Raw genomic sequence first — 16,908 nt, forward strand, 5'->3', positions numbered from 1 at the left:
TTGTATTTTTATTGCTGTTGGTTTGATATAGGCTTGCTATCGTTCAGATGCTTTTTTGCTCAGGGGAAAAAAAACCCTTAATCCCTATTGGCACATGTATTCAAGAACCATCAGACCAGGCACTACAAGCTGCTTGGATTGTTTTATGTCATCGGGGCCACGGTTTTTCAGGAGCTGTCCATGTAATCTTTTGAAGATGTGGTTTATTTTGAACCCACGTTCTGTTGGGAACAAGTATTTTCAGATAAATGTTTCAACTGATAATAATATACATGTGTTTCTTGCACACCTTAATGGGAACGTTTGAACTCTGGCTTTAGCCAGTGAGGCTAAGAAAGGGATGGTTTTCATCAAAGACCTGTTTACAAGACATACAAATATTTTGAAAAGACATCCTCCAAAACAGGTATTTAGAAAAAAGTTTTAGCAGTACCTGCACTTTTTGCCAGGTTCTTATACAGTAACAAATGCTGCTGCTGCTGCTTCAGCCTGTTCTGTTGTTTCAGTTCTAGTTTCACTAGCTGTCAGCTAGAGCAAAAAGAGGAAACTTGTAGGAGAAAAACTAGTTGGAGTTTTCAGAAAGCTAAGCCTAGTATTCTGGAGTAAAACTGCTTCAGCAGAGATAAGAGCATGCTCTGTCTGTTCAGTAACAAAAAATCGAAAGTTGACTTTCACCTAACACATCTTCCTGAAATTCCCAGAGTAGCTGTGATCCAAGAAAATAAAAACTGCCTCCGCTCCAGTAAGAAATCTCGACCAGAAGTTTGAGGAAAATAAAGGAACAAACTTCCATCTGTAGCGGGACAGTTCATTTACCTGCCAAATTTTAAAATGCCTTTGCATGCAAAAGTTCTGTCAAGCAGCCAGAAGAATGGGCTTGTTTTTGTAACTGCGTGTGTGTGTGTGTGTGTGTGTGTGTGTGTGTGTAATCATGGGAGGAAGGAAGAGAAGCAGATTCAGAAATTGCACCTAGTTCTGGGATCCTTACAGTATTTCTGAGCCCTCCAGCAGAGAGTGTCACATTAAAACACATTTATTCCTAGCATTAAGGAATGCAGCAGTTGCAGAGTGGTGACTTGGACACTTCCTCAAAGAGGACGGTGATGCTAAAATTAAATTTTTGTCAGATACATATGCTCATGCTGTGACAAAAGCATTTCCTGGGCAAAACAGAGGACTGGTCATTAGTCAGATGAATGTGTCAATCCAGCAGAGGTCCAGTTGCTTTCAAGGTTTTGTGCATCTGTGTCATGGCTGCCTTTTCATTCACAGCAGGTAAGTAGTTGCTGTTAGACAGGCTAAACCTGCTTATACAGGAGAATAACTGCTTTTTATTTCTTCACTCCATTTTTGCCTCTGTGACATACTGTATGCTGTGTGTGCTGTTTCCTGTATTACATCTGCCCATATCTCCATCTGCCTAGAAGCCTATGGTAAGATTCCTTGCTTGTTACTTGTACTAACTTCTGCGCGTTGCTAGACTTCTGCATTTTTAGCTCTGGGACCTCATGCCTATGAAGAATTAGAAACTCTAACCCTAAAGCAGCTAAGAAGGTACAGGTAGGTGCAGCCCTGTGGCGTGACGACTCTGATACCTAGGATGAATTTAACTGAATGATAGTGGGAAGTGAGCTTGGGCTTGCTGGCTGAGGGGAAGGAGAGGGGACTAGGTAATTCAGGACATAACATTATGTGCTTGAAGGTAGAAGGGCAGTTGGCTATTTTTAAGCTTTTTCCACTGCCCATTGTTCAGGGAGTGTTAAGAAGTGGGTGGGGGAGGAAATTGGATAGAAACTCTAAATGACTGAAAACCAGACATTGTCTCTCCTGGGAATTGCATAGCAAAGGACCAGAAGCGACTAATGTGCTACACAGATGCTGCTTTGGAAGCAAAGGGAACAATTGTCAGAAGATAAGACAAGAATTGTCTATGGAGAAAGATAAATTACTGGAGGAGGGAGAGACTTGCTTCTCTGGAGTAAAAAAATGTTCTTTGGTAAACTGGTATCTGAAGGACAACCATACATTCTTTTTATGAAAGCAAAACCCTTTCCCATGTCGGAAAAGAGGTAGCAATTAAAATAATACTCCTCCTTTGGAAGAGACCAGTTTACTAAAAATGAGTTTGCTCTTTGCTTATGAGAAATTTGGGAGAGGAGGAGGTAAGAGAGGAAAAAGTAGGACACTAGGATGCCATGTGCAAAAGTGAATACATTGACCAAAGTAATAGGGCTCTGGGAAATAGGAATTTCTTTACCAAAAAAAAAAAAAAGTAATAACTACAGAAAGAAAACAGCAGCAGAGATTCTTCAGAAGAAGTGTTAGTTTATAGGGCAGATATTGACCAGCACTAGACTTGGAGAGCTACAAATAGCCAGAAGTGAATTAAATATGAGCTAAAAGGCTTGAGAAAGTGGGGAAAATTTTTACTGACATTTGATTAACCATTTTGCAGGTAGGGAAAAGGAGGCCTCATAGGCTAAAATAACGGTAGATAAGAGCAGAGTAGTGTAATGTAGCAGGATTCAAACTGAGAGGTGCCTCTCTTGAGGGGACCCATAGGGAATGTGCTTTCAGGGGAGGGACTGTGTTGCTGGAAAGCATCTGCAGGGGAGAGGTTGACTTGAAAGCAATAACAGAGGCCAGCACGGGGCTGGGGAGGGAGCAGCTAGGAGGTGACGGCCGAACGGTACCGAGAGCAGGAACGGAGGAAGTTGGGCAGAGAACTAGTGACATAATAAATATTTGTTTTGGACTTTGAATCAGCTCTTAGCAGAGGAAGGAAAAAGTGAATGAACCATTAGATGAAAAGATGAAGCTTTTGGTAACAGCTAAAACCATGGCAAATAATTAAAAAAAAATTAGCGACCTGTAAATCTCAAAACTGAGTTAAGAATTCCAAACCTAGTATCAACATCAGAAGAGACCTGTGGGATCTTCTCTTGGCAACTGACAGTCAACCTAATTGTGAATTTGAGAGATTTTGTAATATTCAGTTGAGTAGTCTCAAGTTTTGTTCATGTAGTCATAAAAAAAAATATATATATATATATATATATATATCTCTTTGGATTCAAGAAATGAAATGTAAGAGCATCAGAAGTCTAATACTGCTTATAAAGTAAGCTGGTATATTTTTATTTCTGTTGTAGCTTTTTTTACTGTCTGTGCAAGTGAGCAAAGTCTGAAAATCATACCAAAAGCATTCTGAGAACTTAGACTGTAAGAGAGCAGTGTACAAAGTCTTTTTGTGTTTTGTTTTAGTAAAACGTGTATCAAGCAGAAGGTGGAATTCTGGACTCTTTTGTAGCCTTGGGTCAGTGCAGTTTAGTTTGCAGAAGCTCACTTAAGTTCAGGGACATGTTGACGAGCACACCGTAGATTCAGTGGTCTTTAATGGACCAGAGTCTGAAGTTCCCTTCATGTCCTGTGTTCTGAGATGTTGAGGACCTACAAATCAAGAGCCTCTTGAACCATCGTAAACAATCTTTTTGAGTATGTTTGATAGTTCCAGCAATATGCTAGAAGAAAGAGAGGTTGTTTCTTAGATCAGAAATCAAAGCCAGCTGGGGAAGGAGTTGAGTAGGCTTCAAACTCTCTTCTCCTGCCCTATTCCATGATTCAGACTGTACTGCCTGTCTTGGTTTTAAGTAATGCCTCATTCATTAAAGCAGGTCCTTCGACAGGGTTATGTGATGCCTCTACAGTTTGAGTAAAATAACACTCTGTATACTTGATTGTGTGGGAGCTGGTTTTTCAGACCCCATCTAGAAGTAGGCAACAGTAGATTCATTGATATCACCAACCTGTGCAGATTTACATTGTGTGAAGATTTGATCTGATCTGGCAAGTGGAAATGGTCTTTTAAGGGATGCAGCTATATGCAGCCTTAAGAAGTAACTTAAGCAACCTTTGCATTTATATATTGGGCTGTTTAACATTAGAACTATAAAACGTGGTGCAGAGATTCCTGAATTCAACCTTCTGTTTATGCTATTTTCTCCAAAGTTGCTTATTTAAAAAAAAAAAAAAAAAGGACAGTTTTGTTTGGTATCCTGTCAGTGAAAGAGATTGCGGTTTGTTGAGCGTTTGAATGCTATAAGAGATGGACACCGATGAGTAACTGAGCCTTCGACTGTTTTATTAAGAGAAGAACACTGATGTAGACGTTAAGTATCAAAACCTCATACTAGCCAAAAAGACAAATTTAATGAATTTTGTACATGCAAAATGAGTGGGTAAAGGAAAACAGTAAGAAAGTCTATAATGCTTAAGTGCATGCAAACTTGCATCAAGGATGAGATGGAAGAACAAACGTAAAGCTTGAACCAGAGCAAAGTGTGTTTACTGAGCTGTGAACAGGATATAAATACTGGCAACATGAAGAATTAGGTCAAACATTTTTTGTTACAATGTTGCCACCCCCTGTATATGCCACTCCTTTAGGGGATGTTTGTGTTTTTTCCTTTGTAATTATAAACAATAAACCAACTGAGCCAAATCTATTTGGCTTTCTGAATCTTTACGTAAGATAGCAAACTGTTAGTAGAGTTAATTTGTTCTGAGATGATCTTGACATAATCCTTTGCTATGTAATCAGCGCTTCTGATTTTGTAAGTTAGATGTCCAGCTTTTCTCATACTGCTTCTATCCATGTAAATCTGCCTGTATGCAGGCATGTGTAAAAATTGATGTGAATAATTTTTGCCTTCCTAGTCATCCTCACATTAGGTCCAGGGGCATAGACAGAGGCTAGGCTGTGTGTTGAGAAATGATGTATTTGTTACTGTGTAGGTGAACTAGTGAATTTTGAGTTAGTGTTGGGAGAATTCTCTAAGATGCGTGACACTTAAATGTCTCATTTTGCAGTCTGTCCTAGAAGAACTGATGACCTGCATCTTTTATACCTGTCTAAAATGTAAAACTAATAATGCTGTGCTTTATGTGCTATACAATATACTAATGTTGTTAAGACTTTTGTTTTGAGTTAAACTGATACAAATACTTTGTATAGTCTTAATTTAGCTTTTTTTTTTTTTTTTTTCTTCTTCCCCCAAATTAACTCATTAGTTCAATCAAACAGTTTCTAAGTTTCTAAGTTAACCTGGGGCCTGTCCCTGTGTGGACTTCTACTTAAATCTGTGGATAGCTGTTCTTTAGCAAAGTGGCAGCTGCCTCCTTTACCATCCCCTTATAATTACAGCTGGGGTTTTGTTTTGTTCTTTTCTTTTGTTCGCTTTACATTGTCAGCCTTGCCTGTGTTTTTTGCCTTATTTTGCAGTCTTTTTGTTTTAAGTGGGGTGAAGTCAGCACTGCAAGTATTCAAGCCGTGAAGTGGGGCTCAGAAGCTGTTTTGTGTATGAAATGGGGTAGGCATTTCCTAGATTAGAGTTCCTTGATTAAAATTGMTGTGCTCTATTTGGTGAAGAGCAGAAGAGCTGGCCATCCAGCTATATGGGTACTCTACTGAATTTTTCATTGCAACTTGTTTGTGCTGACATTTTTATATGTTAGGAATGCTGAAGAGCAAGATGGGTACAGTGCTGTCAAGATAACACTGAAAAACCCTAGTATTTGTAAATATAACCCTGTCTGAAATTAGTAAGTGAAGTAAGTCATAATGATTAGTTGCCGCAGCAATGTTGGGATTGGAGTTTGTGGGGTTCTGTCACTGTCCACTGTGTGTGGACGCACATACAGCATTTACTAATCTTTAAAAACAAGATACTGGCAAAATCACATAGGGCAGCGTTTTCAGAAGTATCAAAGATGCTTAGRAATTTAAGTCTCATTAGGGATTAGTGGGTGCGCACTTTAAACTGTCCCAGGCTTAGCATCTAAGTATCAAAGCAAAGCTCCCGTAAATTAATCCTTAGACTAGGTATCTACAAGTGATTCATGTGCCTGAAGCTGTGTGTAACTAGCATGGGTAGCAATGCAGCACCCTGAATTCAAAAGCTGGGCTCTATTATGTCCCACTGCGAAGGGAAGGTTGTGTGATGGTCAGTTTGTGATGCTTCAGTACTGCCCTTGTACCATCTGTAGACACAACTGGCAGCTGTAAAGTGGTTGCTGTCGGAAAGGGAAGAGACAGTATTCTCTAAAGCAGCAGAGAAGGAATGAGAGGACTCCATGAACAGTTCAAGCTCTGATCTCAGCAGCTTTACAAAGAGAGCCACCCAAATTAAAAAAAATGTCTTTAGGCATCTAAAAGGAATTAAAGCAATGGCTAAAACAAGTTCCTTGATTTTGTTTTTTTGTTAAGTAATATGGAGTATGCTAGTCAACAGGTTTTGTGGATCAGTTTACTCCAATAATAAAGGTATGCACAGGTGCATGCTTGTCTGTATAGATTTGCATGCTGATTCTTTTTTTTTTTTTTTTTTTTTCCTAGCAGCACCTGTGYCATTGACTGTAATGTTTGACCAAAGCTCTTGGGGGCTACTGCTGGGTTAGGTGAGAGCCTGCTTTGCAGGTTTTTCCTTTAGCATCCAGATATGGTTTGGAACAATTTTTCTGCCCATCTTCCTTTGTGACTTTGCACAAGGTTTTATTTTGCTGCCTTTTCCCATTATACACATAGGAGTCCCTGGGGAAGATGTGCCGTTTTTGATCTGTGTGCAGATCCCTTACATGAGACGGTTGTGGTATCTGATGAGGATACAGACTAGATATCAGCAGACTGTAGATGGTTTAGAGGTGATGGTGTCAGATCTGAGGAAATATAAAGTGAAATATTTCACGGTGCTCTGTCCCACAACTTTGTTCGGGGGATGCAGAAGCTCAGTTTAGTTTCCTGAGGAACATCTCACCACGTGTCTGCAAGCCTTGTGTTTCTAGACTGGCCTATTGCAGTGTGTCTACAGCAGTTTGTGTTTGGAGAGTGTTCAGAAACTAATGCAGAATTAATTTGCCTGTTACTTAACAGAAGTACCACAGTTTCCTGGTTGTTGTATGTGTTCTATATTTAAAACAAAACAAAACATGACAAGGTATGGGTTTCTCGATAGCTGAGATCACTCCTCTTGGACTGTGGTCTGTGTCACTCACTCGGTTCACTAAGAATCTGCCATGTGTGCGTTGTGCAGTGCTCGCGTGCTCGCATGCACGTGCAACTCCTTGTAGCATGGACTTCACATTGTTTTCTCTTCTGCTTCACCGAGGACAGGTATCATTTAGATCTCATTTAACCATTCTCAGGTTTTTAAATGAGCGTGAATGAGTGTGGATTGGTTTTAATCAAGTGCTTCAAATCAAGTAATTTAAACTGGAAAGGAAAAAAAGTCATTTCAGTTCTCTGATCTGTTTCTATTTGTATTTTTCCTTGATTTTTCCTTGCTGGTTGGTAAAATCCTTCAAAGTTAATTTCCAGCTAAATATGCCCTTTCTGAGTAACTTGGTTCTTATTTTTGTCAGCCGGAAGGTATCTTTATACAAATGTATTTTGTTTCATCCCGTATTTGAAGGATGCAGTACTGCTATGTATGGCTTGCCTTAAGCTTGAGTGAAAGTGTTAGTAAAATATTATTTCAATTTGTAATAAATACATTAAATATGAAACATAATCAAATTTAGTAGTATTGTTCTGACATAATATTAAGTCATTATGGGCTAGGTGTTTGGAAAAGTCGTTTTGGAAACCCCACAGGTGTGGAAGCAAAGTAAGTACCTGACTCATTTTGGAGCTGTTTAAGTTTGAATTACCTGGACTCTTAATGATTCTCCCAGACCATATACTTTTTCCTAAAGTCTGCAGTTGTCTCTGCATCTCCAGACACTGTAAAATTTGGCTTCCTTTTTTCCAGGTTCTTTAAATATATTGATCACTTCCTTTCCAGTTTCCAGGTTGTTTAGAGCCTTAAAAAGGAAAATAAACTCTCCTGCCATTTCAGTTTTTAATCAGATTCTCAGTTCTGAACAGAATAGTAAAGTTTAAGACCCTGGTCTCTCTCCTGATACTGCATAGAACAAAAGCAAAAGTTATTAAGACAAAAGCTTTTATGCTCAAGAACAACAAAAGAAGTTTATTTAAGTAGTTCATTGGAAAGGAAGAAAATTTTACACAATATGGCACTTCTGTTTAAAATCTTGAACTGCAGGTGAAAGTTATTTCCTCTCTGTGTGTATACAAAGCAAAAAGCAGTGTCCTTTTCTTTGAGGACTCTTTGACCTGGCATTTGGATAAAAAGTTTGTAATTGATTAAAATAAGCTTAGGCCTTAATACAGGTTGTTTTAATTTTACATTTAATATAAACTTTTTCAAAAGGATATCTATGTAGCAAACTGATGTTTTTATTCTTTAATAATCTTTATTTTAAATAATGCAGGCACTTCTGGTCAGTAGAGGAGGTTTGGCAGCCTTTCCTAAGTGTAACAGAACAATAGGACTTGCCCAGGCTTTTTGGCATGCCTTGCTGCTTTTGCCGATGACAGATGTTGAATGTGTGCGGGGTTTTTTTGGCTGTTTTTTTTTTAACATCGACTAAAGAAAAGTGGCCTGGGGGAATGAAAGTGTGGTTTGTTCTTTTCTCCCTGTAGATCTGAAAACGTAGCGGTCTAAACCACACAGTGTAAGAGTGCAGTGAGCTTGAAGACCATACTAAACCTTCTAGTGAAGTTGTTAGATATGTATCGTAACTGCTTCATAATTTTGCAAAATGTGTTCCCTCCCCAGATAAAGGGGCAATTAAGGCTGAATGTCTTGAGAGCTGCCTTCCTGCCACATGAGAGCATTCAGCTGGAGAAAAAGAGTGTGACTATGAGGAGATGTGCAGGAATATTGAAAGGGGACTGTTCTTTCATTCTTGGGACTTCCTGCAGTTTGGCTTGTGGTGGCACTTTTGGCCTCTCATTTGCCTGGGAGAATGATTGGTTTGTAGCAGCCTCTTTGCGTTCAGTCTCTTCCGCTAGACCTGGCCTTCTGAATTTGATCTRTAGAATAAGAAATTCAGTTGATTTACTGAATGCAAATTCTTATGGTTTGATAGTAGGAAAAACAAAGACACAGGTAAATGTCAAAGATGAGATTGCTGAGTTCTATCGTCTAAGCTTATCATGGATTGATAGAGGAATCACAGAATGATTGAGGTTGGAGGGACCTCTGGAGATCATCTAGTCCAAACCCTCTGCTCAAGCAGGGTCACCTAGACACATTGCCCAGGACCCTGTCCAGACGGCTTTTGAATATCTTCAAGGATAGAGAGTCCACATCCTCTCTGGGCAACTTGTTCCAGTACTCAGTCACCCTCACAGTCAAAACGTTTTTTTCCTTCTGTTCAGATGGAACTTCCTGTGTTTCAGTTTGTGCCTGTTGCCTCTCGTCCTGTTGCTGGGCACCACTGAAAAGAGTCTGGCCCTGTCCTCTTTACACTCTCCCTTCAGATATTTGTACACATTGATAAGATACTCCCCTCAGTCTTCTTCTCTAGGCTGAACAGGCCCAGCTCTCTCACCCTTTCCTTATATGAGAGATGCTCCAGTCCCTTCATCATCTTAGTGGCCCTTTGCTGGACTTGCTCCAGTAGCTCCATGTCTCTCTTGTACTGGGAAGCCCAAAACTGGACCCAGCACCCCAGATGCAGCCTCACCAAGGCTGAGTAGAAGGGGAGGATCACCTCCCTCAACCTGCTGGCAACACTCTTCCTAATGCACCCCAGGAGACCGTTGGCCTCCTTGGTCAAAAGGGCACGTTGCTGGCTCATGGTCAACCAGTCCACCAGGACCCCCAGGTCCCTTTCTGCAAAGCTGCTCTCCAGCAGGCCACACACACACACGCACACACACACCAGCCCATACTGGTGCATAGGGTTATTCCTCCCTAGGTGCAGGGCTGCACCTCTACACTTCCCTTTATTGAATTTCATGAGGTTCCTCTCTGCCCATCTCTGCAGCCTTTGAGGTCCCTCTGAATGGCAGGCAGTACAGCAGTCTGGTGTATCAGCTGCTCCTCCCAGTTTTGTATCATGAGCAAACTTGCTGAGGGTGCACTCTGACCCATCATCCAGATAATTAATAAAAAAAAAAAAGTTGAACAGGATTGGACCCAGTATTGACCCCTGGGGGACACCTCTAGCTACATGCCTCCAACTAGACTTTGTGCCACTGATCACAACCCTCTGAGCTCTGCCGTTCAGCCAGTTCTTAATCCACCTCATTGCTCATCTAGCCCATAATTCGTTAACTTGCCTATGAAGATGTTATGGGATACAGAGTCGAAAACAGTATCTTTCCCTGCATCTCATTTCTCATCTAAGTCAGGAATGACTGAGACTGAACATCCATGCTGCATGCTATTTGATGCAAAATAGAGGTTTTGSTACAGTTGAAACAGGAGCAGTTTATACAAGACTGGCAACAGAGCTGTGGATTACAGGGCCTTATGGCATGTCCTTCTCAAAAGCAGGCTTTGATGACATTTGTTCATGGCTAGGAAGGGAGCTTGGGTTAGTGGTATCTGTATTACACTTGCCTTGGGCAGATAAGACTCTGCAGGCCTGCAAATGAATCCAGCATGCATCACATTCCATAGGTGTGGAGGGAAAGTGTAATAATACAAGAATAGGTGAAATGGGGGTGTGGGGAGAAGCGAAAACTATCGATCTGCTTTCTTCAATTATCCTTATTCCTTTGCATTTGTTTTCATGTCCGCAATGGACTATTTGTGTTGTCTCTGTAGGAGGAAGAAGAGCAAGAGGAAGAGGATGATGATGAAGATGATGACGATACAGAYGACCTTGATGAACTAGATACAGACCAGCTGCTGGAAGCTGAGCTGGAGGAGGATGAGAACAATGAGAATGCTGGTGAGGATGGAGAAAATGATTTTTCTCCCTCTGATGATGAGGAGCTTGCCAACCTTCTGGAAGAGGGAGATGAGGGTGAAGATGAAGATTCTGATGCTGATGAGGAAGTCGAGCTGATTCTTGGAGACAGTAAGTGTGTATGCCCGGCTTGGTGACTGGAGGTGACCTTGTCCTCTGTGTAATGTCCTTACAAATATGCAGCATCTAAGTCTTCCCTGGATTGACATAGATGACATTCCCTCCTCCCTGGTATAAAAGGCACAAATTCTCATGCTTATTCCCCCATCRTCTCTTAGAGTAGTCTATTGGTAAGAACAGCTCTGAACTGAGAAAAAAGCTTCAGCGAGTTCTGGAAAGGCAGATACCTGTTTTCATCAAGTGCTCCCAGATGCATGTGTGAGAACTTAAAGGCAGGCTGTGAAAACTCCAGGGGAAGAAGCCTTCTCTGAATGCTTGCCTGCCCTGCTCTTTAAGGGCACGCTGGTAAAACTGTTGCTTCACCTCTCTTCTGTCTCCTTTATACCTTTAAGGACAGAAAAGCCTTTTTTTTTCCTTGGTGCTATTCTTTCTCCTTTTTCAGTTGCTTAAAGTGCAAAGCCAACGGGGCATTTTTAACTTTGCTTTCTTTTTGCTGTACTGTTCTGATGCTAACATAACTTTGGGGGATAAGATTGAAAAAAAATTTTTTTTCTGGCATTCCATAGTCCAGAGATGCAGAGGCTTGAAAAGTTAACAAAGTGTGTGTGTGTGTGTGTGTGTGTGTGTGTTTAAAAAAGACAGAGAAAAGTCCAAACTCTTCATCTGGCAATTCAGTTTGGAAAAAGGCTTCACTAGAAAGAGAAGGTGAGTAAGATAGCATCAGTCTTAGGACTTTGACCTGAGATTCTGCTCCCTTTTCTGCAACAGTGTTTTTGAGTATCACTTCTTTTTTTATTATTATTATTATTATTTTAATTTCCCAGCTATAAAATGGGGTTAATATCATTGCCTTATCTTAGAAGATTAAGGGTAAACAATTACAGTTTGTGAGGTGATTGAAGTCCTGTGATGATGGGGGGGATCAAGCTTCTCTCTTGATCTGATGGAGGATTAAGCATGTCAGGCTTCTGTTTTGGCACCACTGGGGCTGGCAGACTCATCTGTGTTCCCCTCTTCTGTTATGGTGCAGCCCAGTCCTCTGATTTTTGGGGACATGGCCTGTCAGATTGACAGTTTTTTCTGTAGGTCAGTCAGTCTGCTGCCCTCTTGAGGGAGGTAAATGTGCCATCCAGGACCATACATGACGCTCTCATGGCTCTAATTCGTTAACAGCGCATTGCACTTCAATGTTTGGGCATTATATATTGTGAGAGGAAGAAGTAAACAAGCTTTTAGCAAGACTTTTGCCTGTCCCAATAGCTGGCGGGAGCCTTCCTGACACAGCTCCAGTTGTGTTTCCTCAGAGGGTGCAGGGCCAGAGCTGTTAAAAGGGAGCACCCAGAGTGTTGAAACTTGAATTATCCAGGGGTAGAACAGAGTGGAAGTTCAGGCCAGTAATTTCAATAACCATTCTGGTAATAAAACTGGAGGCTACATTACGTTTATAGTTATTTCAAGTGTGCTCTGCAAAGCGCTGCTCATTATGAAATGGCCACGTCTGTACACCCTGTATGGATACAACCACTCGATCAGAACTTCTGGTCTGATATCTCTGGAGAGCTGAAGCCAAACCATCCTTTGGTCGTGAGGTTGTTTGGCAGAATTTTGGGGAACTTAAAAGCAGGGAATGCAGCATCTGCCAGGCTGAGGAATGCCCAGTCCCTGCACATGATTTGTTCGGGGGGCTTCTGTGGCTTTCCTCTCTGTAACATCAACTTCACCTGGCTTGCTTTTGTTTCTCGCTCAGCAAGAACGATTATAACTTCCTTCTCCTTTGCTGATGCTGCAGCCCTGAATTAGAAGCTGTAAGAGCACTGAGGACCAAGACACTGTTACAAAGTACAAGCCTGAGGCATGGCGATGAATGTAGAACTCTTCCTCTTCTTGGTGTATTTTGCTTGAACCTCCATAAGATACAGTGGCTGTGCTTGAGAACAAAATAATTCAAAGGACAGTTGAAAGAGGGAAGTGAGTGACTTTGGGTCCTCGTGCTTTGTAAGAGGGTTTTTTTCCTCTTCAGGAACAATCTATGGAAATAAATCTTAAGTATGAATTTGCCTTCCTCCTCCTATGTCACCGTGTTGGGGAGGGTAGATCTGTGCCTGTCTTGTCCAAGGCACTTTTGTGCACTGTGCAGATCTTTCACGAGCTTGTTCCTGGGTCAGTGGGTGTCCCTGTGGAATACACAAGGGAAGCACCGGAAGAAATGTATGGAGTACTCACCTGTGTCCAGGAGAGAACCTGCCCTGGGACTACACTGTATTCGAGGGTCTGTGATGATGCCCTTCAGCACCTCTTGCTGATGCTTGGTGTCTTGCAGCAGTGYGGCTCACCTGTGTTTGCTGAGCTTTTGTTTTATAATCTACAATGACAACTTCCAGGCAAGTTGTAAGCTTCTGCCAAGCAGTTATAACTGCGGTCTGGAGCGTAAGACGTTAGGAATTCCCTTTTCAAAGCTGTCCTCCAGTGTTAAAGAAGTTTTTTTTTCTGCTGCTCTTTCTCTCCAGAGCTTCTGGGTTGTTGATCTCCCTTGTGCTTCCTACCCTCCTGTTGTGTGCTGCAGCACTGGCTGCTGTTTTCCAGCTCCCCTTTGCATTGCTGTAGCTGCTCTGGGAGCACTGATATCCCTCAGTTGAGGCTCAATATGATGGAAGGGGAGACTGGAGCGTGAATCACTGGCCACAGTGGAAAGGCCCCTGGCTGCGTGGGGAGGAGTGTTCCCGAGCGCTGCTGCGGTTCCTTGCCCAGCCTCTAAAGAGCACTGGCTCCTGGACAGTCTCATACCTCCCCTGAAGCAGCTGGGCAGCAGTTGCTCTTCCAGTGCTTATTCTTCGTGAGGAAGTACCGGACTCTTGAACCAGTCTGGCTCCAGAAGTGGGTGCATCAGAGAACTGGTGCAAACCCTAGGTGGGTTGGTACCAGAGATCACTGGCTTCCAAATAACTTATCAGCAAAAGGACAGGCTTCCTGCAAGTGCTCCGGCAGGCCTGCAAGGGATGGAGCGTGCAGGACCCACGCGCACTTAGCTACATCCGCAGATTGCCAGTGTGGGATAAGCACGTGTCAGGCTCCCTTTGGCACTCCGTTTTTCTCTTTGCATTAGAGGGCTCTTAAGGGAGTGGGGGGAAAGGGGTTGTGCCCTCTGCTGCTTGCCTGTGATTTTTTTTCTTTTTTAAGGAAAGCATTTGAGAAGGGGGTGAACCTTCCAGAAGGCCTTACTAACCTTGACAGGCATTTTAGAGATGCRGTGTAACTGAGATGGCTGAGAGGAAGTCTTGTCTTTTTTTTTCTTTTTTTTTTTTCTTAACTATTTTTAACACCTAGTTAACTGCAGCATCCAATGAATACACTTCAGAAAAAGAGCCCTCGTCACCTAAGGTAAGGCAGGAGACCTCGCTGCCGGAGCTGCTACYGCCTCCCTCTTGCACAGCTGAGGGAGGAGAGATTCTCTGTTTTTAAGTTAAAAAGCAAGTGTGTGCATATGCGTGCACGTGTGTGTGTGTGTGTGTGAGAGACTACTTCTGGCAAATCCTCTCATGTCTTCATTCTGTATCCCAAAGGAGAAAACCAGCAAAAGCCCAGTTCTCACAAACAGGCTGCAGGTCACCTTTAATGAGTGCCACGTCATTAAATTTACTACAGTAACCTTTGGGTTGCTAGAGGAAGGTGCTGGTTGTGAGCATACGGGGGCCACCTTGCTGCCTAATGAATTAGCCCCGTGTATGTTATACAGAGGCCATGTTTCACTGCATCAGGTTGGAGGAACTGTCAAGCTGGCCGTGAGGAATGACAGCCAGCGCTGTCCTGCCCCTGCAGCATGAAGAGCTGTTGCGTTTAGATGTGCACAGTTAAGCTGTGCAGGCAGCACAACAGTTACRTGGGTAACTTGCTGCTGGTGTCCTTCTCCCCATCTTGTCACGGGAAAACACTGCCAGCTAATGGGAACTGCGCTTGCTAAAGCTGCTCCAGTCCTTCTGACCCTGGGTTTTAACCGGGGCGAAAGCTCTGGTGCGGATTTGCTAACTGCTTTTGCTCGATTTGAGATGCGCTAATGGTGCTGGCTGCCTCTGTCGTTGCCGAGGAGTTGCTGGTCTCAAGCAGGTGGTGGGCATCTCTTATAGCTACGAAGGAGCTGCATGGCATTGCGGCCCTGACAGCTGCGTTCTTCCACGCACCAAACGTAACCCGTGTGTCTCCTTTTCAGCTGACAGCTCGGATAACTCCGACTTGGAGGACGACATAATCTTGTCGCTGAACGAGTGAGGAGCGGTGGCCAGGCAGGGTGTTGGCAGGAGGAGGCGCTCCCTTCCCAGCAGAAGACCGGAGACCAAATCGGAAACGGATCCTGAGCACCCCAACCCCTTTCCTCTTGGTGAAACCTGAGGAACTCCAGCCCATCCGCTGTGTTGGTTTGAGTCAGTTTGAGGCTCGGGGCTAAGCCTGAAGCTCCCCAATAAAGAGACCTGGGGTTAGGCCTCTTTTCTCTCTGGCTTTTTTTTTTTTTATTTTTTATTTTAGGCTGAGATGACTCTCCTCTTCAAGGAAACTTCTGAAGATATTTCACAATATATTTTCTTTGTATAAAGTTCTTTCCTAAAGAACAGAAATAGTTTTATATAAAAACCAAAAAAAAAAAGAAAAAAAAAAAAGGCAGGTGTTCTAGTAAAGAGGGGATGAACTTTGTATTCATGTAGTACCTTGTTACCTTGGGGTAGGTTTGGGGGAGAAAAATTGTTTAAAATTAAAAAAGAGGCATTTTTATGCAACTACTAAATGAAATAAGAGGATCATGATTTCTAAAATTGTTGAGGAGTGAGAATATTTTTATTTTAAATATGATTTTATTTTTAAAAAAAAGAAAAAAGAAAACAGGTGTCACCACCTGCTCGCGAGCCCATGTGTCTCAGATGCTTTGGCCCTCTGGGGAAGAGCCCTGGGGGCGTTTGGTAACTGAACTTACAGGCTGTTTCAAGCGGAGATTCCCGCTGTGATACCAGCTACAGTGGGCGGCTGAAATCCCAGCGTGGCCTAGTCGGAGCCTGGATATTCCTGGAGACATGGGAATCTGGGATTGAAGTTTGAGCCCTCTTTCTCCCCTCCCCCCTTTGTGGTTCAAGTTTTTTAATCTTTTTTTTTGTTTTGTTGTTCTTCTTCCTTTTGCCCTCTGTGTGGAAACTGCAAATTGAAGGCCTTTTTTTCTTTAATGTAAAGTGTATTTATTAAAAAATTAAATACAAGTCCCGTCTCCTGTTTATGGCTGTGAGCTGTAGCCACGTGTTCTGCGCACCCGAGCGGCGCAGCCCTGCGCGGGGCAGCGGCAYGGTACAGCGGCAATAAGGAAGGGCGGGCAAAGTAAACAAGGGCTGAGATTTCAGAGGGTGCGGACTCCACCTGCTCCGCTCCCCAGGGAGCTGTGTGATGTTTCATGGCACCCGGGGGCTCAAAGCAGATCCCTCCGTCTGCCTGGCAGCCTTTGTTGCTGCTACTGCCAGGCTGTGATTTTTGTTTAAAGATGAACCGGCATCTCCCCTCCGCTTCGACGGTAGGAAGCGCGGTGAGCCGCAGGGGAATCTCGCTGCCTTGCTGCGGTGCGTCGGGACGCTGGAGTGGTTATTGGACCTCCTCCTCCATGTGCGCTTTGGCGTTATGTACGTTGCCTTGTGGCTATCCCAGCAGAAGGCAAATTAGGTGCTCTTGTTTGTACGTGCCAAGAGGCCCTGCCCTTAAAAGGGGGGGRAAAAAGCAGTTAAGTGTTTGATTTCGTTCTACGGCACACAGCTGCACAGCTACTTCTGTGAGTCAGAAGTAAAGGGTGAGCACACCTACTGCTTGCTTGGGCAAGGCCGTTCAATGCAATGTTTATTTCCAGGGATTCAGAAAACATCCACTGTCGTAACWTTTTACCCTTTTGCTGTTTTGGCTGCTTTCAGAATAGCGTTTTAGGTGGAACGGGGAGCTGGTGGCCTC

General features: G+C 42.9%; 1 protein-coding gene across 10 annotated transcripts in view; it reads left to right on the top strand.

Moving 5' to 3' along the window:
• DCAF1 (DDB1 and CUL4 associated factor 1) overlaps positions 1–16,178 on the top strand; it is a 56,947-nt gene extending 40,769 nt beyond the window's left edge. For 2 of the 10 annotated variants that reach the window (XM_026054978.1, XM_026054980.1), the window contains 3 exons: positions 1,425–1,433; positions 10,677–10,932; positions 15,146–16,178. In XM_026054978.1, coding sequence (XP_025910763.1) covers positions 1,425–1,433; positions 10,677–10,932; positions 15,146–15,204 — 324 coding nt within the window. In that variant the 3' untranslated portion in view covers positions 15,205–16,178. The other 8 variants (XM_026054979.1, XM_026054983.1, XR_003251786.1 and 5 more) reach the window with 7 other exon arrangements.
• The last annotated feature ends 730 nt before the right edge of the window (positions 16,179–16,908 follow it).

The sequence above is a fragment of the Apteryx rowi genome, unplaced genomic scaffold (assembly GCF_003343035.1).
Source record: "Apteryx rowi isolate R43461 unplaced genomic scaffold, aptRow1 scaffold_98, whole genome shotgun sequence".
Classification (NCBI taxonomy): Eukaryota; Metazoa; Chordata; class Aves; order Apterygiformes; family Apterygidae; genus Apteryx; species Apteryx rowi.